A 26816-nucleotide genomic window follows, 5' to 3' on the forward strand; every position below is an offset into this window, starting at 1 on the left:
AACAAAAACATTAGTTAATAAATTTTTTTTAATAATAAAATATTTATATTCAAATTAGTCACTAAAGATAAAGATATAACTAAAAATTTAATATTTTTAAGAACAATTATATCCTAGTTATATAAAATAATTGGAATATCAAAATATCTGAACTTTGCCGATAAAAATATAACATATTTTCTATAATTAATTTCAAAATAGTTTAAAATAACTAACATTCTCATATTAGACATTCATCAATCATATCTATTGGTGTAGTAATTATAAGATGTACCCTAAGATACAGGGACTAGACCTGGTCTTTTCAGGATAGATTTTCAGAACATTGAAATAATGAAATGGCACCTTTTGAGCTTAACTCCTGCTAAAATATCACTAATCTACTGCTTTATTGTTTTTTCAGTGACTAGAATACATAATTCAGAGAAGCTAAATGATATTTCATAGGTTCTGCTACAAAAAAGCACCGCACTTGTCAGTGCCCTTCCGTGAGTGCCCGTCTCTCTTCCTCCTCCAACCTTGCAAGCCATTTGAATCCAAGATTACACCCTGCTTTTGCCGCAATTTCAAACTTTTCTCTTGCCATCTCTACCGGCTCAATTGCAACACTTCCCTTACTCTTCCCTCGTCTATGAGCTGCTGCACCTCTCTTCTTACTGAATTTTATTAACGATTCTGGAATCTCAACACCTGACGCACAATATTTTCTTTCGTTAGTACCACTATACAAGATAATCAAAAGTTGTGCGCAATGCAAGCCACAACATCCAACCAGAAGTGCAGTATGTAAATCCTATCTTCTCTTTGCACGGAACAAGGCATACTCAAAGGGAATCAGTCAATTATTTCAGGGACCATCAATCTTATCCCGGAATTTGACATTACTTGTATAACAACAACCTATGTTTTCTCCTTACTCATAAAAACTGCTTTTTTTTCTACATACATTTTATATGGACATTCTACATGTTCTGCGGGGGCCTTATATTATAGACTCAACACTCATTCCATGTTTGGTGGGGATAATGAATAAAGATGAATAATATGAGAATTAAATTTAGTTTGGAAGAGAGGATAGATACAGAATGGAAGTTTTGGGCAAAAATTTACCATAGGTAATTTTATGTCATAGTATAAATGATTTTTCTATTATGAGTAATTATTTGAATTAAAAAAATTACTAAAAAGATAAAACTGGAAAAAATTTACACTAAAAGGAAGAATACCTTTATTAATGGTATAGATAAAATACTTGTAGAGTGGAGTACTATTTTGATTGTAAATTTTAGATATTAAAAATTTACTTTTTTTTTTCATTTGTTAAAATAGGTATAAATAATAATTTCTTAATTGGGCTATTACATCCAACAAAGTAAGGGGTGTCAACATTGAACAGCCGAGAAGCAATCATTCTTAGCCCAAATCAGTCCACTCAAATTTCGGTCAAGCAAGGAAGTCAAAGCCAAAGAAAGATCAAGAAGAAGCCCGGCAAGTAAATGAAGCATGAATAACGACTATAATAGAAAAATTTTGAATTTTGAAATTTAAATTTTCCCTTTGTCTATTTCAAATTTCGTCCACACTTAAAAGTATTTAGATTCTACATTTACATTTCATGTTAGACACATTAAAATGTCATTAAGAGATGGTTGTAAGCTATAGTCACATCATTTTTGTTAGAGAAACTTTGATTATATTGAATGAAGTGAGATTTTAGAACATTTGTAGAATTCTTTGGAGGGAGAGAGTTCTCTTCTTGCTTAATTAGTTTTTATTTATTTGTTTTAACAATATATTATGTCATCTAGTAAATAAGCTTTAATCTCAACCATTGAATGAGCCTATGAAATATCTAACAGCACTAATTCCCTGACTCATGGTGGGATATTTATTTTACTCGTCCACGCTAAAATCCTCCAAAATCTAAAATTGAACGTTTAGATGTTTGGAAGTAGAAATGAACAAAGTAGATGAGAAAAAGCGTAACGAATTCCATTTTTTTAAAGATTATTTTCTATATGAATTCTCTCCCTTTCTTCTTCCTTCATTCTACCAAACAAGTATTTGAGTATGAGATCAATTGGCAATGGCATGTTGTTCTTCTAAACATGTATCCACCCACATATCAGTACTAGTATTAAATGTACAAAAAGAAATTTAGCTTCTAAGGTAGACATTATCATTAGTAGAGCTAAAAGGGCCTGCAGTTGCCAATCACGAACTTACTACGACCATAAGGGCATGTAACGATGATATACCACATAATTGGGTGAACGGAAGTAGAGAGTAACATAGAATGACAAACTTACCTTTAAGAAGAAGAGATCCACATGCTATAGCTGCCCCAGCATGGCCCTACATGTGTAAAACCAGAAACCTAAGCAAACTCTTGAAACAAGCAGGTAAACATTTATCATGTTTACACGTGCAAATAGCACAGGCAATAACCCTCTATTTGGGTTAAACTCTTGTAGATTAATAAGGCCAAACAATTTTCAAGGAGCATATATTCAGGTGCAATTTTTCTCTTACAATAATAAAACTTTTAAAGTGAAACATTAAGTGCTAAAATTGGCTAAGCGAGGATGTATTTTCATTATAGATCATTCTGAAGTAATTAAATAAAGTCATTAGCTAGGTAAAGCCTGATCATGAGAAATATATACATATACTAATGTACAACGACGCATTCATATAGCTCCCAAGCATTTTCCAACTAGATGGAGTTGGCTACGTGGATTAAACAATGAAACAAAGTTGTCATATGTCATGTCTACAGAAATTATTGACTACAAATATTTTTTATTTATCTATAGTTTTTCTGTCACCAACTTCTAAAGATTTGGCTACTCTTAATCTACTGTCCGTATTTGGGTTTTATAAGTAGTCACGTGCCCAAATCACATTGGTCATCTTTTCTATAATTGCTATCACAGCTTATTCCCTAATGCCTTCACTTGAAAGGAATAATTTGAAAGAAAGAAGATTATTATTTTTGTTGATTCATCTAAAACAGTACATCAACTTCTCTATATATAGAGAACTCAAACCTTAAAGTAATAATTACAAAAAATCTCTAAAATCTTCTAAAAACTTCTAACAACTTCTAATAACTTCTAGTAATACATTTAATAAACTACTAACAACTTTTAATATTGCATTTAATATTCAACTAACAACACTTTCATTCCAAATCTTATTATGTCTAGTATGTCCAGCGCCTTGATTTGATGCACCAATACGTTCAACATAGCAGTGTCAAGATACGTTTAAAATACATATCAGTAGTGTCGAGATATGTGTCATATATGATGCTTGTATCGTCAGTTCATCTTAGTCAAGCACCTACCAACTGCAACATTCTCATCTTTGCTACAGTGACCATTGAGAAGAGCTGAAGGTTCTGTCTGGCTCTTCACCAGCATAGTTGTTGCTGAGTTGAGCGGGGATAGATTTTTCATTTAGGTCTAATCAATGGCATCATTTAGATGTGGATTGGGGAAAGTGTTGTTACCCAATCCACAACAAAAGCTGAATATGAATTTATGGCTCTGGCCACCTATGAACTTGTGTAGATTAAGCAACTACTACTAGATTTGAAATTTTGTGAAGTTGAGCAAATGAAATGAAACTATATCGTGGTAATCAGATTGTCTTTCATATTGTCTCCAATCCAATGCTTAGAGAACCAAACACAAAGACTAATTGTCATTTCATTAGGGAAAAGTTGTTGTCCAAGGAACTTAGTATTGGAGTCACCAACAACAATAATGACCGGTGTGAAAACATTCTAAGTCTTCAAGAGGACATAAAATTTAGTTTATGTTTCTAAGCTTAGTGTATACTATTTGAGATCTTACGTCAACTAAAGATATAACCAAATAATAATTATTACATAAGATATAACCAAATAATAATTATTACATAAGATGCAAAACTCATCTTACAAAACTGGTTTGTGAAGTTTCGTTAGGTTTAAAGTATATCTTTTAAGATGATATCAAAGTCTATATCCTAAGACATACAATTTATATGCTCAAGCTCAAGCTCGAGGGAAGAAGTTGAAATAGGTGTATTATTTTGTTGTACAGCTTTTATAAAAGGTGTTTTGGGTACCTAGTTTCTAAGGAACATAGACTGTAACCTTCTTCCTCTTTGAGATCTTTTTTTATATATATACATATACTTCAGCTGAGATGAAAGTCACTGATTTTTGGTCATCTCTAAATTCAAGTATGTGAACCAAATTAACCATAACAGCATATATGATCAAATGATATCTGAATTCTAATATATGTTGAACTCAAAGTCTAATTGACCAGACAGATGAGAAAATAACATAAAGAAATCAACAGTGAGTAAAAATATAGAACCAGATGCAAGCATTTCCTCGAAAACCAGTGGCTTAAATTTGATTAATTGGTATATTGTGTTTCTTATCACCTTCTCAGATGCTCTGTGGAAACACCACAATGCAGAAGCAATATCTTTCTTGACACAGTCGCCTGTCAAATATACAGCACCCAAAAGGTATAGAGCACCTGGATGCAACTAGAACATAGCACAGTCCAAGTAAGGTTTAGATGAACATTCTTAAATCATGGTAAGAAGACACCTTCCATAAAGTCACGTACCTGGTCCACAGCTTTCTCCAAATAATAAAATGCTTGTTGATCAGAGTGGACATAATCATTCTGTCTCCAAATTATTTTTTTGAGAAAATATTTTAGTAAAAAAATAAAAACTAAAGAGTTCTCATGATCTTCATACTTCCAATGTATTCAATAATGTAAATATGGAAAAAAAATTTAAGAGTGACATACTTCGTAAAAATGTAATACAATCGGTCAAAATAAACTATGCGTACATACATACATACATACATATACACACACATATGTGTGTGTATGACAAATAAAGACTATATATGTATCCAATATGATATATATTTGGTAAGGTGGAACAATTATTCCACAAATATATAGAATATTATATATATAAGATGAGTAAATATATAGATATGTATAAAAAATCATAAAACATTAATATATAATTCCACTTCTGTATATCCAAATTGAGAAATATTTCTTCAATATTATTGAAAACAAACAGGAATAGAATTAAATCACACTCCTTTCTAGAAATTATCCAGAAAGAGGACAATTTCTATTTCTGGTCCATTAAGGGTTTTATCTCATATTATACATGGTTTTGTCTCATATGTATCAAGATCAGATCAATAAATTAAAGAAGTGGTGCTCCATAATCAGGCAAGAAAAGAAAAAAGAAACTAACAGTAATGATAGTCGTTAAGAGATACAAGAACAAATGATTATAATCATAAACTCAAAGTTAGCAAAGCTTGCTACATATATACTTGATCAATTTCATCACAATATAAAGGTTAAGAGTGCCCTCACCTCAACTCTTAAATGACAACCCAGTGCATACTGTGCATCAGGATCACCCATTTCAGCCGCTTCTACCAATAAAGCAGCACCTCTGTTTGCATGGGGAAAGGGAAAATCCGATTATGAATTCATGGTAGATAGAACTGTAAATATTTTTTTATTTGACATCAATAAAACAATCAAGGACAAAACAACTCAAAATAGTCACCACTGATCAGTGGATAGGTACACTACACTGTCAACAGAAATTATTTAAAAAATGATAAAAAACACATTAAATAATAAAACCTCAAAAGTGACACTGGTCATTCAACATTGATGACAAGAAGGAAAAAATCAATAGAGAATTTCTTAAAATCTGTTTCATTATACTATGAAAAATGAGATTTATAATGTATTGAGCCATTCCTTTCCAATTCTAATGTTTACTTGGCCTTTGTGGATTGCTACTCAGCTAAGTTCACATAGTAAAGTAGCCTGACTTGAACAATTTTCTAGAGAATCATAAGCTCCGGGCTTATTAATTTAAAATAAATAATAGAAATAAAATTGTGGCATAAGATTTCTACACTTAATGGAGTATATCAAGAGAGGAAGAGAAAAGACAAGCTGAGGAGAGAGAATTCACATACACGGCTTTATTAGCTCCTGGAACATGGTACTTCATATGCAATCTGGACAACCAATACCTAGCATGGGTATTGGTGTTATCAGCTTCCAAAGCAAGCTCAAAATTCTCCTTAGCTGTCTAACATTGTACCTCAAATAAGTAACTTATTTGTTTCTCTTATATGAAATCTCAAATAAAGAAGCAAATAGCTATAGGTTGATAAAGCACTCATTACCCTGAGAAGAGGAATGAGGCGCTTATCATTGAGCTCGCAATAATCTATCACTCTATCAACCTCCTTCAAAGCATTCCAGCCTTTAGCAATGAATTCCAATGCTTTCTTATTCCTGCTATGCAATGCTCTCTGCAAAATTTCCAAATCCATGAGATAAGCATAGATTTTGAAACAGGACACTAGTACAATAAAAACACAATAATATGCCTGTTGATTGAATTGGAAAGGAGAAACGGTGGATGATTTTTGAATGAATCTAGCCAACAATGCCCTTGGCAGCATCATCTCTCTCCGAAACAATGAAATTGTCAACTGGGCTTTGGATGAAATAGGCTGCTTCTGTCCCACAACTTACAAACTGCATAGACATAACCATGTTCACATGAGTATTGTTAGCCATAAATAGGGTAACAAATAGAAATGGAGGACCTTACATTGAAATTATAAAACACAAATCCATTAGTCAAATTACATGTTAAACCCTATTGACAACACGAATAGCATTTTACTTTATACGCATTACTAGGTCTAACACAAGGTGCAAATTTCACACCTTTGATAATCAATACTCTTCTTTGGTTTGGCTCTCCTCCTAACAGCAAAACTAAAATTCCGAGTTTAAAGTCATCCTAGTAGGAGAGTGACACTACCCACCTCCAGTCTGAAATAAACTAGAGAAGCTTTCCCTACAGTTTGGGTTGCACATATTAACATTTGCCAATTTTTTCCCCTGGGCTGAACCATGACAAAGCCCTAAACTTTGCTTCTCCTACTACTTTTGGTCGAAATAACATCCCATTTGCAAAATCCATAGTAATGAGGAAAAATAATTACACTTCATATCTGTTGAATCAATCCATGTTATTAATAAAAAGATCTTATGTTGCAGACAGAATTATAACAACATTATCAACCAAAAAAGAAGCAGGTAAACTAAAAAAATAGCGGTACAGGATTGTAATGGTCATTGGCATGCTATGAACAAAACAAAAATGTTTTATTCCTAACCTGCTATACAAATTTTAGACATACATTGTACATATTAAACCTGGACTAAAAAATCCAGAAACCAAGGACAATGTCGGCACAGTGACTGAGAAATTAGAGAACAAGGATGCAAGTGACTCCGAATACCAAGCAATTGACTGATGTGGCGACACCAACATCAGAAATAGAAGGTATTTACACAGTAAAACCTAATGGGTGTATGAACTACTTTAATCGAATTACCTTGGCTATTTGACGAGGAGTTAGGTTGTGACCATGGCGTGGCGGCACGCACTGGTTGGCGATGAGCTTGACAGTCGCGACGACCTTGCTGATCACGGCGAGCTTAGGGGTGGTGAGCTTGAATGCTAGGCGAGATTCAATTGGCTATGGAACTGAGGAGACGGTTTGGGCGCGATGAGCACCACCAGAGTTCGAGAACAAAGGGAATTGAGTTTGGAAATGAAAATTACACTACAAAGGTTTCTAATTACACCTGCACTATCGTCATGAATATTTACGTTTTCCAATCATATTTATGCTCTGCGTTTTATATTTTTCACTAACTATATATTAATGGAAAATGTTATATTATTAATCCCCAAGATTTACTAATTATCTGTGAATGTGTTCCTTCAAGTTTAAAAAAAAATTATATTTAAAAAAACAATCACTCAAAAATAAAATTAACAAAATAATTATTTTAATTTTAAATAATTTTCATTTAAAAAATAAAATTAAAAATAAATGTAAACATAAAATAAAAATTATATATATATATATATATATATATTAGTTAAAAATATATGTTTGATATTTTTGTATTTTAGAAAAGTGATTAACATAAATAAAGAATAGTATGTTGTTGAATGTACATTTTAAAATAAAATAGGTCTAATTAGTTGGAAGAAATCCATTTTCTATTTAGATGTGTTAGTTTGATACTTAAGTTTAAAAATGTATCAATTGAGTCTCAACTTTTGAAATGATGTCTCAATTAAAAAATTTATTAACGTTGTTAATAGTATTGTTATTTAAAATGACTTACAAAATTAAATATTTATACTTATATTAAAGGTTTAATTACTCGTAAGGTACCCAGTTTGGGTCAAGGGTGTCAAATTGGTACCGTACGCAAAAAAAGGTGTCAATTTGATACCCAAATAAGTTTAAGTGCATCAATCAGGTGCATCCCATTATATTGTAAAAAACGGGTTAAATTTATGGTGACGTGGCAATGCATAACAGATACGTGTTATTGAAAGAAGAAGATGTGTAAAAAAACAATGGTACAGTATTACGTGTACAAATTATTTAATGAATGGTGAAGTTTGAATTTGCCCTAAGTCATTTGTGGTTGTTATCATCTTCTTCTTCCTCTCCATTTGCTTGCTGGTTCTGACCTAATGAGGTGGTTTCGTGGTGTGTGGTTTGTAGTTGTAGAGGTGTTTTCTGATCAATTTTGCAATGAGGGTTGTGCGTGTTCTTCGTGGGCATAAAAAATAGTGTATCCTCTAAACCTAACCCTCTTTCTAGTCCCAAATATACTCTCTTGATTTTTCTCAATAAAATTAAAGCTTCCAAGGAAACCCTAATCTCGAGTTCCTTTCCCCCTCCTTCCAATCAATATCCCCCAGGGTTAGGAGTAGAAACTTCAGAACCTAAAATCCCAAACCTAAAAAGAAACATAAAAAATTCAAAAAATTCAGAAATTGACATTGGAATTGAAATTACCCTATTGTGGCAACAAATGTCGCTGTACAGTTCTAAGAATAAAAGCGAAAAAAAAAATGAAAGAGGAAAAAATTAGAAGCTTGGTCTAACGTGATTGTGTCATGAATTGGAAGGGAGAGGAAATGGGAATTTAGGACTTACATATTCAGCGTCGATGGTGAAAACTAGGTGGAAATGGGAGCAAAATGAGATTAAGATTGCAGAAACCCCCAAATCGCATGAATCTCGATCACCTTCTCACTTCTCACTATGCTTTTCTTTTTTTCTTGACTCAGGGCCACTTCAAACATTACAATTTTTTTTAGTTCATTTAAAAAATTCCTATTTTTTATTTAAATTACCACGTCACAAATAATTGATACTCCACGTGTCAAATTTCTGTGTCAACGGACTCTTTCAATTGGTCAACGTTAATGACTTAAACGGTGTTAATGAAAATGAACTTGATTGATGCATTTAAACTTATTTGGGTACCAAATTGACACATTTTTTTTTCACGGGATATCATTTTGACACCCTTGACCCAAAGTGGGTACCTTGCGAGTAATTAAACCTATATTAAAATTTAGTGGTAGAAGTCATGAATAAAGTTAGTAGTGTGAATAATTTTGTTGTAAAAAGGACTTAATTGAGACAATTTTCAAAAGTTGAGACTTGATTAACACATTAAAAGTGAGTAACAAACTGACAAATTTGAACCAAAATGCATACCATCCAACTAATTAAACCAATAAAATACAAATAAAATCGAAAAAACAAAAAAACTTGCAACAGAACCTCAACGCACTTTCAGTGACCTCTCACTTTCAATCAAAATATAAGATATTATTCGATTACTTCATCTATATTCTATTCAATAACAATTTTAGAGTTTGCAAGTGAATCATGAAGAGTAACAAAGAGCTGAAAAAAAGAACTTCATTCATACCAACAGCAACAAAAAATCTCATAACCCAATAACAATAAAAATGTAATTTAATTTTTGTCGGGTGACATGTACCATACCACGATATAGGTAATATAATGAACAAGTATTAAATTTTCAGAATACCAAATATCTACAAGTATCAATTATTCATCTCTTCATTTCTTTATCCAATCAGCAGCATGAAGATTGAAAAAAAAACAAAAACTAAGCGTTGTCCCTAAAGTTTTGGTAGAAATAGCAGTTGAGCTTGGACTATAGCACTGTATTCAAGGAGTGACAATATCTGTGCTTTGTAAAAATGATTAACTCCATGCAGATACCTAACCTGCTCAAGGTATCCTTCATTTTATTTGTCCATATGCTGGTCATAAGTGTGAGTTTAAATTTAAATACGAGAAAGTTAAGTATTATATAAAAATAAAGATATGTTTGATTTTTAATGTACCTTCCTATAAATTCTCTCTATTTACTCACAACTAATATTAGAGTTAAAGATTTGTATTAAATTGAACAAAAGAAAAAGGTTTATATATGAAAAAATCTTCCTAATAAACCAGAGAATTAAGATAATAACATGAGTTTTATTTTTTCAAGAAAAAAAAAACGATACTATTATTGTATGAGGAATAAGATTTTTAAAATATTGTTTTATAAATATTTTCGGACAAATTTTAAATTATGTATACACTTTAATATTATTTAGATTTTTTAAAATTTGATTGACAAAAAATATCTAGCATTGCTTTAAGCATCTCTCTCAATTCCTGCATTTCTATTTCCTTCAGCATTTTCGTTCATTTTTTTCCTTCATTTCTATGTTTACTTCTCTTAGTATCTAAAGTCTACTTTCAAGCCTCTTTACATTTTGTCAAATATGGCTAACCTTTACGGTTCCCGAAGACATAGGTATTCAAACTCATTGAAACTGCCATAACTGCTTCCATATTTTAAGGAATATAATCAAGGTGATCAAAGAATTAACATCAGTATTCAGCGAGATTCTATGCAGAGGAGGGCTAATTGACCTTTTAGAAAATACAATCACTTCTTATGATCGGAGTAACATTAAAAGGGGTAGGTTCAACAAATCTGTTCAGGAAATTTGGTATTTCAAGCCTTTATTACATATGTATCTATACATTTCAAGAAGATACTGATCAAGATTTTCTAGATTCATACATACAAAGGCTTTTGACATTTTTTTAAAGCATATGTTGTCGTCCACGGCTACCATGAATCCGGAAAATTGATCGTGTTGAGTTGCTTTTCCAGTAAGACCATTGAATGACCTGCCACAACGCAAACCAACATCTGTTAGAGAACATCAGACATTGAATGTTCTAGATGAGAAAATTTAATTCTAGAAATGTCACATAGTTGAAAACTTTCCTGTCCCGGACAATACGAATGAGTAAAAAGAATCACTCATTTATATCAGTTTTTTAATTTATCAGAGAATAATGACAGTAATTGGCATCGCTTTGCTTTTCTTTTACTGTAAATTTTAGCTTTGAGTAGACAATATGAAATGAAATGTTGTTTGAATGAGACAAGAACAAAATCCATAGTGCACCACCTTTCATATGTGTCCAACTGCCTCTTGTGTTATATGACCAAATAAACGAAAATGAATAAACTAGGAGAAAATGAGTAAAGAATTACACATACCTAATGGAAAATTTTCTTCTCTCAATTCTTGTACTTCATGGTTGCTTTATCAAAACCAATGGTTGGAAATTGTTTTGCATACTCCTCAACATCATGGCGGAGTTTTGCTATCTCCGATTGAATGGTAGAAGATGACTGAATTGTGGCCACGAAGTCCTTCAGTTTCGTTCCTGATTAGAAAAGTTCAACAGCAACCACTTATTAGCTTAGTATACACTTAACAAGCCAACAGAATGAGCTTAAAAACATTTATTTCAGTCCAGATAAAGAAACAAACGCAAATTAAGGAAGCATAATGAAGATCTAAGAACCTTGGCTCTCTGCTTTAACCTTCAAAGCCAACTTTACAGCTGCATCAAAAAACTCTGCCACCTTAACAAAATCCTCCTCAACAAATCCTCTAGAAGTAAGAGCAGGGGTTCCTGAATTCCACAAAAGAGATCATTTCAGTGACTTAAGACATGAAAATTGTAATACAGACAACAAAGAACCTTTACCCATCCTGATGCCACCAGGAACCATAGCAGACACATCTCCAGGAACAGTGTTTTTATTAGCTGCAATATGAACTGCTTCCAACACCTTCTCAACTCTGGAGCCATCGATACCCTGCACATTTAAAAAAAATTGTCTATTTTACTGGCCCCTTAGATTCAAATTAATTACTGCTTATTTTAGCAAATTTCTCCATAATGAAGCTACAAATGTGAGAAGTATATTCATAACTGAGATCAGTTTTATGACTATTGTACAAAGAACGAGCAGTTGAAGAGATGATTTTTCGTTCAGAGTCAGTGAAGATTAGATGAAATGCCAAAGGGGATTCCCATTACCTTAGTTTTCAGATTCACTAAAACTAGATGATTATCAGTTCCACCAGAAACAAGCTCATAGCCCCTATCACTCAGTGCCTGAAACACATTAGGTTAATTTGTTGGATACGTAAAGCAAATTTGAAACCACTTTGCGGATTATGATCCAAAATAATAAAGAAAAGGAGGATCTCTTTTATAAGGTACTTGTGCAAATTTAAAGCTGTTGCTGAGAACTTGCTCTTGATATGCTCTATATTCTGGAGTTGTAGCCTGCATTCACAACCACAAAGAGAAAGAGATATACATGATCATTAGATAAAGCTACAAACTAATGTCCATTTTATAACTTATTCACCCCATCCATTTGCCATATCTTGTAGTTTCTATGGATTGCATAAAGTAACGAGAAAAATCTTACTACAAAAAGAATTCAGTGGTAACTGTAAGTGGATACAAAAATATGAAGAAAAACAGCCAGTGACACAACCCTTCCATCTCAGTCTGTCCCTATACTGGTAAGTCTAAAAATGTGATGTTATCCGTTTATTTACCTGCTTCAATGCAACAGCTAAACCAGTAATAGTGTGGTTGTGAGGGCCACCTTGCAGTCCAGGGAAAACAGCTTGGTTGATTTTGTCCTCATAGTCGTAGAGTACCTTCAAATTAAAAGAAGAACTACTGTTATGAATTTAGATCAGTTCAAGTTGGAAACAACACAAACTATACTATAGATGGAATTGAAATTTAAGAGTATGGAAATCAAAATAAAAGAAGGCCAAATTAAGTTTGCCTTGGAATTTACCTCTTTTCCTTGTTTGTTAGTTTCTTTAACTCCTTTCCTGAAGAATATCATAGCTCCTCGTGGTCCCCGAAGTGACTTGTGAGTTGTGGTAGTAACTACATCTGCATAATCAAAAGGTGACGGGATAACACCAGCTGCAACCAATCCACTGATATGTGCCATATCTGCCAATAATATAGCTTTCTGTTTGTCGCAAACCTGTAACATGTTTCAGGAATTTAACCTTGGGACTTCCATACAATCCTTCAAAGTAAAAGGTAAAAATAATACATGCATGTTATATCATACAATCTATTTATAAAATACTACTGCAAATTATGCATGCATGTTACCTTTCGTACACGATCGTAATCATACAGGCGTGCATAAGCACTGGCTCCAGCAACAATTAATTTTGGCCTGAAGAGTGTAGCCGTTTTCTCCAACTGAATTTCAAGATTTTCACATAACAAAATCCTTGAGATGGCATAAAAGGTGACAGGAATATATCTATGAAATGTAGCCAACGGTACCCCAACCAAGACAAAATATACCCTGCAATGATACCTGGTCATAGTCGATGTATCCTGTACTTTCGTCCAATCTATATGGCATTGTCTCAAAAAATATGGAGACTGCAGATATCTTTTTGGTATCAGTCTGCATAGTAGTGGCAGCAATATTAGTTGTAAATAAACGGAAGACACTAAATGAATTTGGATTTGAGAGAACTTCTAGCATGAATTTAGAAAATAATTAAGAGAGCTTATCTGGAAAACGAAAACAAGATAAGTTGATTGTTGTACGAAAGGTTGCCACAAAATAATAGTTTACGCAATGACTCAAATAAAAATATAAATAGTTAAATATGTTTAAAAAGTAACGGTTTAGAAAAAGAAAAAGACAATAATGTTATATAGGTAGGGCTAGTTAATAAATTATGATGAAAAGCATGGTGGAGGTTCAAACTTCAAAGTACCTGATATCCATGAGAAAGATGGCCACCATGAGGGAGATCGAGTGCCATGATTCTCTCATGGGGTTTCAGCAATGCAGTGTAAACATGAAAATTTGCGGGAGACCCAGACAGAGGCTGCACGTTCACTGCAATTTATATGGGTTTAGTGACATCAGAAGACTTAAGCAAACACCTAATACATTCAATGAATTTATTGAGTATCAAGAGAGCTCCTGGGTGATCATTTCAAAATTTAACCACCAAAGCCCATGTCAGACTGCAACCTCTAGAAACCTATATAAGTCGCAACTCATAGACACATTCCCTTGCATGCTAATAACCAGAAAAGACAAATGGTACAACATTCTGCTAAAGCCCAAAATATAGAAAACAGGGTATTTTTTTACTGTGCTGCTATTTTTTTGTCGTGTGTGTGTTTACCTCCCCATTTAGCGGGATCCAATCTAAACGCTTCAAGGGCACGCTTCTGGCACAGTGTTTCAGCCATGTCAATATACCTGAAAAGGAAAGATCCACAAGTTTTCGAATTTGCATTCGGCATACAATAAAGTCCCAATTGCCAACAACTATATATACATCATGTGCTGATCGATGAGTTATGAAGCCGGGTTTGATTCTTTTAAAGAAAGTAAAGATAAAATAAGTAATACTCCTGATAAGAAAATTAACTGTTAATCTTCTAAAAAATTCATATTTGTACATCGACAAGTCATTTCTCAGAGTGGCACTGGTCTCATGATCAAAGTTCTGAATTCGAGTAACGTGAATGAAGAAAACATGGTTAGAAACGGAAATCTCACTAAATAAAAAGTCAGTTCATTCAGATTGTTCAATAAAAATTAGTAGTTATAAAAAATAGTCATTTGGGAAATTAATGATAATATATATCAATAATAAGATTGTAAAAGAAAAAAAATGTATAAAGAAAAATACTTTTTTTTTTAAAGATTATACAAGTTAATTCAAATTTATCAGAAATCACAAAAACTATGGACTATACTCAGTTTCACTAACTAATTTCAATAAATTTTAATAAGAATGTATAGTTGTTTGTTTGCTAACTCTTCTCTATTGGGCATGTGCACTAAATATAAAAATTGATTTTGTCCTGAATTAAAAATTCTTGGTTTCCTCTCTAGTTAGTCACTTCACCCAGAAGAGCCTGATTATGAAAAGGGAAATTATCTTTTGACAAACAAGATTTTGACAAAGTTAACAAAGTTTCTAAAAGTAGAATTAAAGTTGATTAATTTTTTATTTTTTAATTAAAATAAAATAATAAAATAATAGTTTTTTACTATGAAAATATGTAAAAGCAAGAGGTGAGAGACAAACATACTCATTTCCACCGTAATATCTTGCACCAGGATAACCCTCACTGTATTTGTTGGTCATGACAGACCCAACCGCTTGCATGACAGACACAGAAGTGAAATTTTCTGAGGGTATTAGTTCCAGCCCCTTCACAGTTCACCCAAAAAAAAAAGTTAAAATATACACTATACATCATAAGTCATAACTTATAATAATAACAAAAAGAGAAAAGAGTTTCAAATTCAATCCTAAATTAACGAGGAAACACCACATACTCATACATGACCATAAAATAATTATATGCATACCTTCCATTGCCTAGCTTTCTCAAGCTCAATGATATTAGCAATCTCAGGATCAACAGCCTCCAGTGGAGCATTCAACTGCTTGGGCCACTGCAAAGTCGCAATTTTTCTTCATGAAATCATGAATATAGATACTTTTAGAAAGTGAAATTGATTATATCCTAAAGATGGACTCACTGTAACCCCGGGTCGCTCCTTGTCGTAGACAGCTTCGTCAGGCAAAGACGACTACAAAAGTGAAAAAAAGAAAAGTTGAGATTACGATAAGCGATTAAGAGCAAGAAGAAGAGACGCAGAGAGAGTGAACCTTGAAGTAGATGGAACCGGCATTGAAGAGAGGGCGCATAGGCTTCTCAACCGAAGACGAAAGCCTGCGAAGCGCCATTGCCATCGCCATTTCTCGTACACAGAGAGATACAGAGTGTGGTTGTGAAGATGAACTCGTTCGATGCCTTGTTATCCCAATCCCAATCACTGCTCTCAATCGGTTTTTCGCTTGGCGCCACGGGGAGGGACCCACCTTCGGATTTTGGATTCCGTTGGACCTTTCGCTATTTTTTAAAATAATAATATTGCATAAATATATTATAAAAAAAAATATTATAAAATTGAAGGAGAAATGAAAGAGGCTGTTGCATTAATGGCTAATATATATGACCAAATACTATATGTAATGTAAAAAGGGTTATTCTATCATCGTATTTAACAAACATATTTACGATGATTTATAATGGAATGACAATGTTTTATACCATGATTGTTAAACTTAAATTTTATTAATAATATTCTTTTATTATTGAACAAGTTGATGAGCCTTCAATCTGATAATCTTAATTCTTTTTTGATATGAAATAGTATCTGATAAATTTTGAAATTTGGTATTAGTCAATGATAAGGGTGGGTAAGAAAATTAGAGGTGATGAGCTCTGCTACGCAAAAACTTTTGTTCATTTGTAAAGAAAAAGAAAATGATGGAAAGCATGAAAATTGAGATGCACAAATATTAGAAATAACGTAGGCCTTGAAAGGCCAATCCAGAAGTAGGGTTTCTTGGCCACAAATTGAAAGGTGATAGGGTAATTCAAATGCTTGAAACATATTTTGCCACTTGCCATCAATGCATTCAACTATTTCTTTGAGTCATCATCTTTTGCCAACTAATGTTCCATTCCTTTAAGGATATGAATGTAATAATTTGTTGGATTAAAAGAGAAGCATTTCATAAAGAAATTTTTAATTATTTTTTATATCTTTCTAATAAGATACAATTAAAATAGAATCACAGGGCAAAAAAAAAATCAGAATCAAGACAAAAAGATGAAAAACGCTGGGCAAAAGAAATCAGAATAAAGGAAAAAAATGAAAAACGCTAGAAGGAGGGCTTGAACCTCCGACCTTGTGGTTAACAGCCACACGCTCTAACCAACTGAGCTATTCCAGCTTTTGTTATATTAATTAAAATAAACTATAATATAGCTATACTCATATTCACTATTGTTGACGAATTTCACTGCTTTCAATTCTTAACAAGGTTGTATCAACAACATATTTGGAGTAGTTGTTAAATCATTTAAGACATTATATTTCAACAATGATTGACGAGTTGTTAAAATTTATTAATAATTAAATAATGCTAAATTAATATAATGTCATAAGATTATAACTTTAAAACTAAAATGAAGCATTATTTTGCAGATACTTAATATTTTTTTACAGTTATAGACAGCTACTTAATATTCAAAATATACATATAAAAAAGTGTAAGTTAAATATATCTCAATGTTTAAGCTTACATTTTAATAAAATAAATAAATTTTATTAATAATAAAAAGTTTACAGATAAAGTAAAAAAATTGATATTATATATATATATATATATATATATATAAATTATAAAATTTTAAGATTTTAAAAACTGTAAATTAATATAAATGTATAAACCATACGTTTTAGATGAAATAAACTATCATCATTATTATTATTGATAATAAATAAAATAATAATTTATACACTTTTTCAATTTTTTGACTTCATTTTTCTTAAAATTGTTTCAAGTAAAAATAAAATACTGATTTTCGCTGTTCTCATAAATTTTAGATTGCTTTGATAAATTTTGACTTGGTCAATTTGTTTTAAGAAATAAGAGACCGATATTGATTCTTAGTAGTAAAACTAGTAAGTCCAATAACTTGCCAAGCAAATTGTGATTAACTAACTTCACCTTGATAGCCAACCATAAGTATTTACACTTGAATTTTTTGTAAAAATATATATATTAGTCATAAAAAAAAATGGTTTGATGCAGATTGACATTTTGAAACTCTTGAAAAGTTGTTTTCAGAATGTTTTTTTAGCAATCTACAGTTCCGTTTAATGTTTTATGAGGCTTCTACACATCAAGTATAAAATATTTAGTAAAATGTGTTTATGTTTCAAACAAGCACCTTTAGAATTAAGTTGAAGTTTTATTTTAATGCTTAGAAATGCACTGATGTGGTAACGATATGCATGGAATTGAAGAGGGATGACGCTATAGTTTTAATAAATACCGTGGCATTAGCAATTTAGTCCAAATGGACTTGTGTGGCAACACTTAATGAATCAATTAATAGTGCTATGTGACGAGACACTATATTATTAACATTTTTTAAATATGGGATTATGTTTTTGTGTAGCTAATTTGATGCCAACTAAAGTTGGTTTAATCGGTAAGAATTGGATTTATATAATATGATATGAGGAATAGTTTGAATCACGCTCCTAATATGAAAATTTGGTGGTAGATAATGTGTAAGTATTTTATGCGGGTATTCTTTATTCCTCCATTTATCATGGGGGCACGTAACTATTTTATACATCTCATCGCTAATGTGTTCGCCAAACAAGTTGATGAAAATGATAGAGATAAGAAACTTAAATGTTAATATCATATATGTATGAAGGCCAAATGACTTGCGTAGAACATGGTGTTAGGAGTGGTGAAGGTGACTAATATAATGTTATTATGAATTTGCATGTGACCACACCAAATTAGGATACGTGCAAACGAATGTGCTAAGTATAGACCAGTTGTCAAATCTTCCCATAAGCTCAATGTTAAATATCATTGTCATAATAAAATGAAGATTTTATCAAACAAAAAAAGAAAAAGAAAACGAATAGGAAAATATGGAGACCATACCAAATCCATGATAACATTGCACACATAGATAAAATATATCTATGATAAAAAAATTAAGAAATATGCATAGATGAAAAAAAAAGTAAATCAAGTAGAAAATTAAAGCTCAATAATCAAATTTCTCGACATGTTAAATTCGTACACAATTTATAAAAGGACTTTAAAACTTATTATAGTTATTTAAAAATCTTTAATTTGGAAGATTTAGTATTAATTTGCTTTGACTTACCTGGATCGAATTTTCTTGTAGTTTGAAGTGACTTATCGTCCTTCTTATAATTAGAATATTTCTCTCATCAAGCATATTAGCTCATTTAAAGATTATTTTCAATTCCTCTAAAAAAAAGAACTTTCTTAGACATAAAAAAAAGAAATTGCCTCAGAATTATAATGAGGTGAATTTAAATATTGTAAACCCTGTAAAATATCAACAATGGGAGTAACATCCTCCAAAGAAGGCATAGGAGTCAAGGAATCAGAATCCACTAACACACCACCATCATTAGAAACATCTATATTTATATTCTTAACAATAGAAGATTCATGTACAACACAAACATTATCATGATTTGGCTTAGGCTGAACAACCATATCCAACGCAAGCTTCCCCAATGGATCCACTACAACCTCTACCATAGGATTCACCACAAGCTTAACCATTGACTCCACCATAGACTTCATCACATACTTCACAATAGGCTCTAAAATAGACTCCACAATAGCCAAACACTTTAAAATTGAACCTAGAGAGCCTTTATTTCCATCCTAGGTACCAACTACCTTAGGACGATAAAGTTGTATTTTTGCATCAACTCTTTTCTATCCACCAGAAATTATATTGACATCTTGTTGTAATCGTCTACAATTAGATAGATCATACCAGTCATTTTACAATTTGAAAAAGAGGAGGCAAATCCTATACTCCACGTCAACAATAAACGTGAATTCTAACATTTCCACCAAAATTTAATTAGGCAAATCAGATAACAAATCAACATCAACCAAGACACATGTAGAGAAACTTCTAGACTTGTTCTTGATGTGATTATCTAAAGATAAGGGTGTGTCAATACCACAAACCTTTAAGAAAATCACCTTTGACTGTCAATATTCTAGAGAAAGATCATGCATGTGCACCCAACATTGGATTTTCGTTAGCTTCATAGAAGTCGGAACAAATATTTAGTCCAAGCAAAAATGTGAAGGACTCCAGGAAATAAATTCTAAAGTCCAACTGCCAAAACCCTTCTCATATCCTCAAGTGTAGAAAAAGCAAATTCATAAAACTCTTTTTCAAGAAGAATCGCTTTCCGTTGACCTAATTGTTTCTAGGCCACATAAAGCTTCTTACAAAGATCTAAATACGAGATAGGTTTATCCCCTTTTGTTAATTAAATACTCACATGCAAATCATTTTTACACTCTTCTAAACCTACAAGATAATCTTCTTCAACAATCTTGATCGAGACCATATATCCCTTTATGTGAGGAGAGTGTAATCATGATAAATGAATATCACAAGCATTATTAAGAACCTAGGAAAATGTACATTTTTTGTGCCCTTATATTTGAAGAAGATATAGATGAATGAGGCTTTCCTTGATCCTAATCTTGTAAGCAACCCCAAAGGATATGAAACCCTAAAGAAAAAAGATACTTATCCCTCGAACCAATAGTGTTCCTCTAGCACTGCCAAATTTGAATGCAGCCAAAACCGCAGCCCAACATATACACACCAAGACTACGCCAGTAGCACCAAAGTCGCAACTCCTGGCCCATGTTCACGCCCTACAACCAACTGCACAAGAGGCATCGCAAAATACCATAACACGCAAACCTGCCAGCCACAGAAATCGTTCCAAACATATGTGCCGCTAGCCAATCACACTTTCACATACTTTTTTATCAATTTAGTGAAATTATTATTCCATATCTCATCTATATTTGTAATTATGAAGAATTACATATTATATATCAACATCATTGAAGTAAATTTATTGTCTCACAAACTAACCAGCAATATTAATTATCAATCAATTCAGATGCTAAAATATAGAAAAATTATTTTATAAATATGCAAACACTTTCATTCTCATGTTTTTCGATATATTTATTATTCTTATATTATTTAAGAGTTAAGATTAAGAATACTTTTGTGATTATATATAAGTAGAATGTGATTTATAACACTACTAAAATTTTGAATTTTTGCGTCAGTTAATTGTGTTATTTAGTGGCGGTTATAACCACCACTATTTTCTCTACCGTCAGTTAATTAACTGCCACCGAATTTAACGCCACAAAGTCATCATAACGTCAGTTTAATGTAACCGTCGAAATAACCGCCACTAAGGCTAGGAATTTAAAATATTTTAACGGCGATTTTAACTGTCAGGAAGTCTAAGAATTTAAAAAATTTAGTGGCGTTTATAACCGCCACTAAGTCTAGGAATTTAAAATTTTTTAGTGGCAGTTTTAACTGCCAGGAAGTCTAAGAATTAAAAAAATTTAATAACGGGTAATCTTGTAAATCTAGGATGTAAATAATTTTTATTTTTAATTTAGTAAAATGATATGAACATTTTTTTAAATAATATATATTATATATAAAAAGGATCAATCAGTGATCAAAATAAACGACCAATATTCAAAGGAATTTGACTCTTGAAATATGCAACGTGTTTTAGAAAATAAAAGGTAAAAACAATAATTGTCAAGGTTACAAGAATTTTATAATTTATATATTTGTTAATTTTATACTATGAAGGAAGTCAATATTTATTATGGAGAAATATATTTGAATAAACTAAACTATTTGAAACACAATCTCAACCAAAAAAGTTAAAGGCTAGTTATACAAAATACAAACTATACTAAACGTAAAAGTTAAATCTTAGTTGATATAAAAAATCTTTCTTTGATCTATATCAACACATCTTGAAATGTTGCTTGAATATCCATCTGGCACCTTAACATTTTTCAAGGTGTACAACAAAATGTCTATCTCTTCTTTTTGTAGTGTAAACAAAGCTGCGGGAAACTTTTTCCCATCATTTTGTGGCCAAAGTTCTCTTCTTATACCCATTGCTTGCAAGTCTTTTCGAGCCTCAACATGATCTTTTCTTTTGTCTTTGTCATTTACCAATGTGAAAATTATATTGTCACATACATTCTTTTCAATATGCATCACATCCAAGTTGTGTCGCAACAAATTAAACTCCCAATATGGAAGTTCAAAGAATATGCTTTTCTTCTTCCATTGTTGCGTTTGATATGTAGTGGTTCTTTTTCCACAATTTCTCTTTCGTTTATCTAATGATTTTGGTTTCTTCCCAAATGTGATGTTAATATTCTTGACTTGTTCCAAAATTTCTGAGCCAGATAATTGTTTTGGTGGATCCCTATCCTCAATGTTTCCATTAAATTGGACTCGGTTCAATCGAAATTTGTGTCCTCCAGACAAAAATCGTCGATGACCCACAAAACACCATTTATTACTAAATGGAAGACGAAGTGAAGTTGCATCAAAATTGCAAGATAGACAAGCTAAGCCGGTATAAGTATTCCATCCTGAAAGCATCCCAAGACCAGGAAAGTCACTAATGGTTCATAAAAGACATGCTCGCATCATGAACACTTCATTCTTTGAAGCATCGTATGTTTCAACACCTTTTTCCCATAACTCTTTCAACTCTGTTATAAGGGGTTGCATGTAAACATCAATGTCATTACCTAGCATTCGCTTTCCAGGAATTATGCTTGAGAGAATAAAGTTTGTTTGTTTCATACACATCCATGGAGGAGTGTTGTATGGAATGAGAACCAATGGCCAAATACTATAACTATTGCTCAAGGATCCAAAGGGATTAAAACCATCACTTGTTAAGGCCAATCGTACATTTTGAGGATCCGAAGCAAAATCAGGATATTTTAGATCAAAAGTCTTCCAAGCCTGTGAATCTTTGGGGTGCCTCATCAATCCATCATTGGTATTATTCTCAGCGTGCCAAACCATACTCTTGGATGTCTTTGAAGACATAAACATCCTTTTCAACCGTGGGATCAACGGAAAGTACCGTAAAACTTTTGCTGACAATTTTTTGTGTTGCTTCTCATTTATCAAATTGTGTTCACTAGTAGTTTCATGACCCTTTTTCTTCCATCTTGAACTCTTACATGTTTTGCATTCCTCTTTATCTTCATCTTCTCCCCAATATAACATACAATCGTTAAGACAAGCATGAATTTTAGTATAATGAAGGCCAAGCTTGTTGAGGAGCTTCTTTGCATCATAATTAGATGACGGGATGTTTGCATGTTTAAAAGAATCATGCAACAACTTAAGGATCATGTCCATTGCTTTGTTGCTAATTTGACACAAAACTTTAATGTGATATAATTTCACCAAGAAAGATAACTTTGAATACTTTGTGCATCCATCATAGAGTGGTTGGTCCCCATCTTTAAGTAAATCAAACAAATCTTTAGGCATAATATTTCCTCCATGTTGTGATTCCAATATGTCTCCTTCAACCTCATCTCTATGTTCAAATGATGATGTAAATGACTTTTCATTGGTACATGTGCCAAATAATCCAAATGCATTATTTATCATTATTTGCATTGGATCTTCATTTTCTATATTTGTAATGTCATTTCCATTCACCAATACAGGCTCCCCTAACATTGTCTCCCCGTGACGACACCAAAATGTGTAACCTTGAGGAAAAGAGTTTACAAACCAAATGGTCATACACTTCTTGTTGAGTTCTCCACTTCCTAAAACCGCATTTACTACATGGACATATTATCGTACTCGCACTAGCTCCATGTTGAAAGGCAAAATCTAAAAAGCTATTTAGTCCCACCAAATACGTTTGTGTATTGCGTGGCAACTTGATCCAAGATTTATCCATCTCTAAATATAAACATGTGTAATCATTAAGTAATTAGAAAGGAAGAGATATAAGATTAAAAAAATTTAAATTTCATATACAAAATTAGAATCTAAAATGCAAGCTCTAAATTATGTAATATTATTTTACCAAGGAAACATTGCAATAAGTATCATATGGAATCTTGATTTCTATATGATTAATGTCTTCTATGGATGGATATCTTATAATTCATTTTTAGAATTTTGTTATTTATTTTCGGACTTCCCTTCCGAAAGATTTGGTACTCATGATTAGAGAGACCATTCCTGCCTCTGTTATGAAGGAATGAGAATTCATTAAATTGTCATCTTGAGAAGACATAACAAGTCCATTTCAATAGTTGATTATGCAAAGACAGGGATGAGGTTTCCATCCTTGTGAGGTGGGAGTGATCATTCCTTTAATGTATGAATGAATTAGTGCTTATTTAATGATTGCATTCTAGATTGATTTCAAATACACGAAACATTCCCTCAATAATATATATATATATATATATATATATATATATATATATATATATATATATATATATATATATAAACTCACATGCTAATTAAACTCATCTTTGGCTTTTCCTCATTGAATCAGTAATAGAAACTCTCAATTTATGTCTCACAAGTGTTTAAATATTACCATATAATTAAATCTTCAGGTTAAAAGTCGCATTGCTTGTAATTAAAAGTAAGTATGTTTGTCTACACTTACTTTTCAGATCAAATATGAGGGTAAGGTTAACTAATATGGGAGTAAATTTTCTACCAACAGTTTGTCCATTTCATTTTATTCTAATCAAAAGAGAACTTTCCTTTTTGAATTGATAATTATTTAAGGATTACTTCAAATTTCTCTTGTTTTAAACATGTACCTGACTAGATTAGTTTTATGGTTAGAAGGGTGATGTGATGATGATTAGTACTTTGCCTTTATTGGGTGGAAGCCACAAACATTTATTTGGACTCCTATGCAATATCACCTATCTTGGACTTAAAGTGGTTGACTTGAAAAAATTTAAAAAGCATGGCAATCTTCTGTGATGTATAGAGTTACTGAGATTATTTCTTACATACTCAACCAAATCGAACTTGAGAGGTTGTAGCATGTACACTTTTTGTTAAAAATGTTTTTATGTTTGGTTTATTTTATTCTTTTTTCTACATTGTTTTTGAAAAAAAGTATTAAAGTTGTGTTGTTAAGGTGCCTAGTTTTGAAACCCTTATTTTTTTTCAAGTAAAACTGCAACCATCACGCTGCAGATTTCTCTTTACACTAGGCCTACAACACTAAGCCAACTAACACTATAGCTAATAACATCATAAATAATAAATAATTTCCCTAATGATTTTTCTATTAGTTAAAGCTAAAACACTAAGCCAACTAAATACCAAACAGTGGATGGAGTAGTTGTTAAAGCATAACATTATAAGGTTTTTTGTGATTATTCAACTACCAAATCAAACCTTTGAACTACGAACCAAAAGAAGTGAGAATCTCCTTCCACCTTTGATTTGATGATAATCGTATCATCCTTGCCTTTCCACCTAAACCAACCAAACCAAAATTCAACCGAAAAAAATTCACAGTATTTTTTTATCATGTTTTCCTCCAACTTGAGAATGTAGTCTTATGTTTCAGTGAGCACATAATAAATAAACTTAAGAAAATTAACATAAAGCGTGATAAAATTAATAATTCTGATTTTATTAACAGAAACAAAAGATAAAATAGCTTAAATTTTTGGAATGAAAAACTTAATCAAACCTAAAATTAAGGATCACACATGGAAGGTAGAAATTCAAGTTAGGGTTCATCAAATTGAAGATAAGATTAAGATTTATAAACAGAAGCTCAAAATAATCTACAGAGAGTAAAAAAACATAGTAAAAATACCTACCAAAAGGAGAAGAAGATGGCTCCAGATAAGAGAGGATGGATTCAATCGGGAGCAAAAAATTTGGCTTCTGTTGAGATGAAAGAATGAGCTCTTGTATATTTTAATGGTAGAAATCAAGCTAGGGTTCAAGAAATTGAAGATGGGATTAGGATTTATAAAACTCAAAATGATTTACATGGAGAAGAAAGACAAATGATTCCATAGGAGAAGAAAGACAAAATGACTTACTTAAAGGAGGAGAAAAAGATGGCTGTGAGGATGACTTCAATCCGGAGCAGGAAATATGACTTCCAATGATTCCATTGATGAGCAATAGAGAAAGAAATCAGATGACAACAATGAATGAGCTCCTCTGCAGCAAAGATGTTTATCTAAAGAGAAGAGGGAAAAAATAAGGTCTTCTGTAGCGGGAACAAAGATGTAACGGGAAAGAGAAAAAATTACCAAAACTTCCCGTCAGTTGTAAAAGGACTCTAAATACATTAAAAATTTAATTTTTTTAAAACATAATGTCGGTTCTCTTTAAAGGCCAGCAATTATCTGCCTCTATAAACTATTTTTCTTATAGTGTAAAGATGCCAAAATCTTTCGATTGGTGTTTTATCTATATAGATCGAGCACAACAACTTCTAATAACAACATACTTTATTTTTAAAATAACATGATACTAGTGAACAAACAAGAAGACTTTCAAAAAAATGGTGAATTTGTGATAAAGTATACAAAGAAAGATTTTATTAGGGATGGCAAAAATAACTAATCCGACCCGTTTTGGCGCGTCCCGCCCTTGGCCCGCTAAAAACGGGTTAGGACAGGTTGGCCCGCCACTAAAAAACGGGTTAGACACTATAACTCGCCCTACCTCAGAACAGGCCTGTCGGCGGGCTCGCCACTTTTTTTTTAAATTTTAATTTTAATTATTTTAATTTTCTTTTAATTATTTTTAAATTTTTGTTTATAAAATTTCTTTATATATATATATATATATATATATATATATATATATTTGTTTATATTATATAGAATATGTATTTATT

The 26816-nt window shown here is 31.9% G+C and overlaps 3 protein-coding genes and 1 non-coding gene across 4 annotated transcripts; all 4 read right to left on the reverse strand.

Annotated features, from left to right (window-relative positions):
• Nucleotides 1-225: 225 nt before the first annotated feature.
• LOC114175649 lies at nt 226-7761 on the reverse strand. The gene is made up of 9 exons (XM_028060419.1): nt 7487-7761; nt 6464-6614; nt 6257-6385; nt 6044-6159; nt 5421-5502; nt 4635-4694; nt 4444-4551; nt 2310-2355; nt 226-690 (listed from the first exon to the last, which is right to left on the reverse strand). The coding sequence occupies exons 2-9, from the start codon at nt 6539-6541 to the stop codon at nt 476-478; spliced, it is 834 nt and encodes a 277-aa protein (XP_027916220.1). The 5' UTR covers nt 6542-6614; nt 7487-7761; the 3' UTR covers nt 226-475.
• Nucleotides 7762-10931: 3170 nt separating this feature from the next.
• On the reverse strand, nt 10932-16297 carry LOC114176110 (serine hydroxymethyltransferase, mitochondrial). Its single transcript, XM_028061042.1, has 16 exons — nt 16075-16297; nt 15945-15995; nt 15771-15857; nt 15488-15609; nt 14569-14645; nt 14149-14273; nt 13737-13829; nt 13523-13615; nt 13191-13388; nt 12940-13044; nt 12593-12658; nt 12407-12484; nt 12071-12182; nt 11885-11995; nt 11574-11743; nt 10932-11194 (listed from the first exon to the last, which is right to left on the reverse strand). The coding sequence occupies exons 1-15, from the start codon at nt 16162-16164 to the stop codon at nt 11595-11597; spliced, it is 1557 nt and encodes a 518-aa protein (XP_027916843.1). The 5' UTR covers nt 16165-16297; the 3' UTR covers nt 10932-11194; nt 11574-11594.
• Nucleotides 16298-17134: 837 nt separating this feature from the next.
• On the reverse strand, nt 17135-17208 carry TRNAN-GUU. Its single transcript has one exon. It is a non-coding gene; the product is annotated as a tRNA-Asn (tRNA).
• Nucleotides 17209-21841: 4633 nt separating this feature from the next.
• On the reverse strand, nt 21842-23635 carry LOC114175409. The gene is made up of 2 exons (XM_028060175.1): nt 22618-23635; nt 21842-22518 (listed from the first exon to the last, which is right to left on the reverse strand). The coding sequence occupies exons 1-2, from the start codon at nt 23633-23635 to the stop codon at nt 21842-21844; spliced, it is 1695 nt and encodes a 564-aa protein (XP_027915976.1).
• Nucleotides 23636-26816: the final 3181 nt, after the last annotated feature.

The sequence above is a fragment of the Vigna unguiculata genome, chromosome 3 (genome assembly GCF_004118075.2).
Source record: "Vigna unguiculata cultivar IT97K-499-35 chromosome 3, ASM411807v1, whole genome shotgun sequence".
NCBI lineage: Eukaryota > Viridiplantae > Streptophyta > Magnoliopsida > Fabales > Fabaceae > Vigna > Vigna unguiculata.

Bases quoted from the DNA above. Each gene is read 5' to 3' on its own strand.
- LOC114175409 (XM_028060175.1), bottom strand. From the start codon at position 23,635: ATGTTAGGGGAGCCTGTATTGGTGAATGGAAATGACATTACAAATATA. The intron at 22,519-22,617 runs GTGTTGAAACAT...GGATGCTTTCAG, and splicing joins GAAAGAGTTATGGGAAAAAG to GATGGAATACTTATACCGGC.
- LOC114176110 (XM_028061042.1), bottom strand. From the start codon at position 16,164: ATGGCGATGGCAATGGCGCTTCGCAGGCTTTCGTCTTCGGTTGAGAAG. The intron at 14,274-14,568 runs GTAAACACACAC...TATAAATTGCAG, and splicing joins GGATCCCGCTAAATGGGGAG to TGAACGTGCAGCCTCTGTCT. The intron at 13,830-14,148 runs GTACTTTGAAGT...ACTACTATGCAG, and splicing joins ATCTTTCTCATGGATATCAG to ACTGATACCAAAAAGATATC.
- LOC114175649 (XM_028060419.1), bottom strand. From the start codon at position 6,541: ATGATGCTGCCAAGGGCATTGTTGGCTAGATTCATTCAAAAATCATCC. The intron at 4,552-4,634 runs GTACGTGACTTT...GCTATGTTCTAG, and splicing joins TGGAGAAAGCTGTGGACCAG to TTGCATCCAGGTGCTCTATA. The intron at 691-2,309 runs GTAAGTTTGTCA...ATTGTGCGTCAG, and splicing joins TGGATCTCTTCTTCTTAAAG to GTGTTGAGATTCCAGAATCG.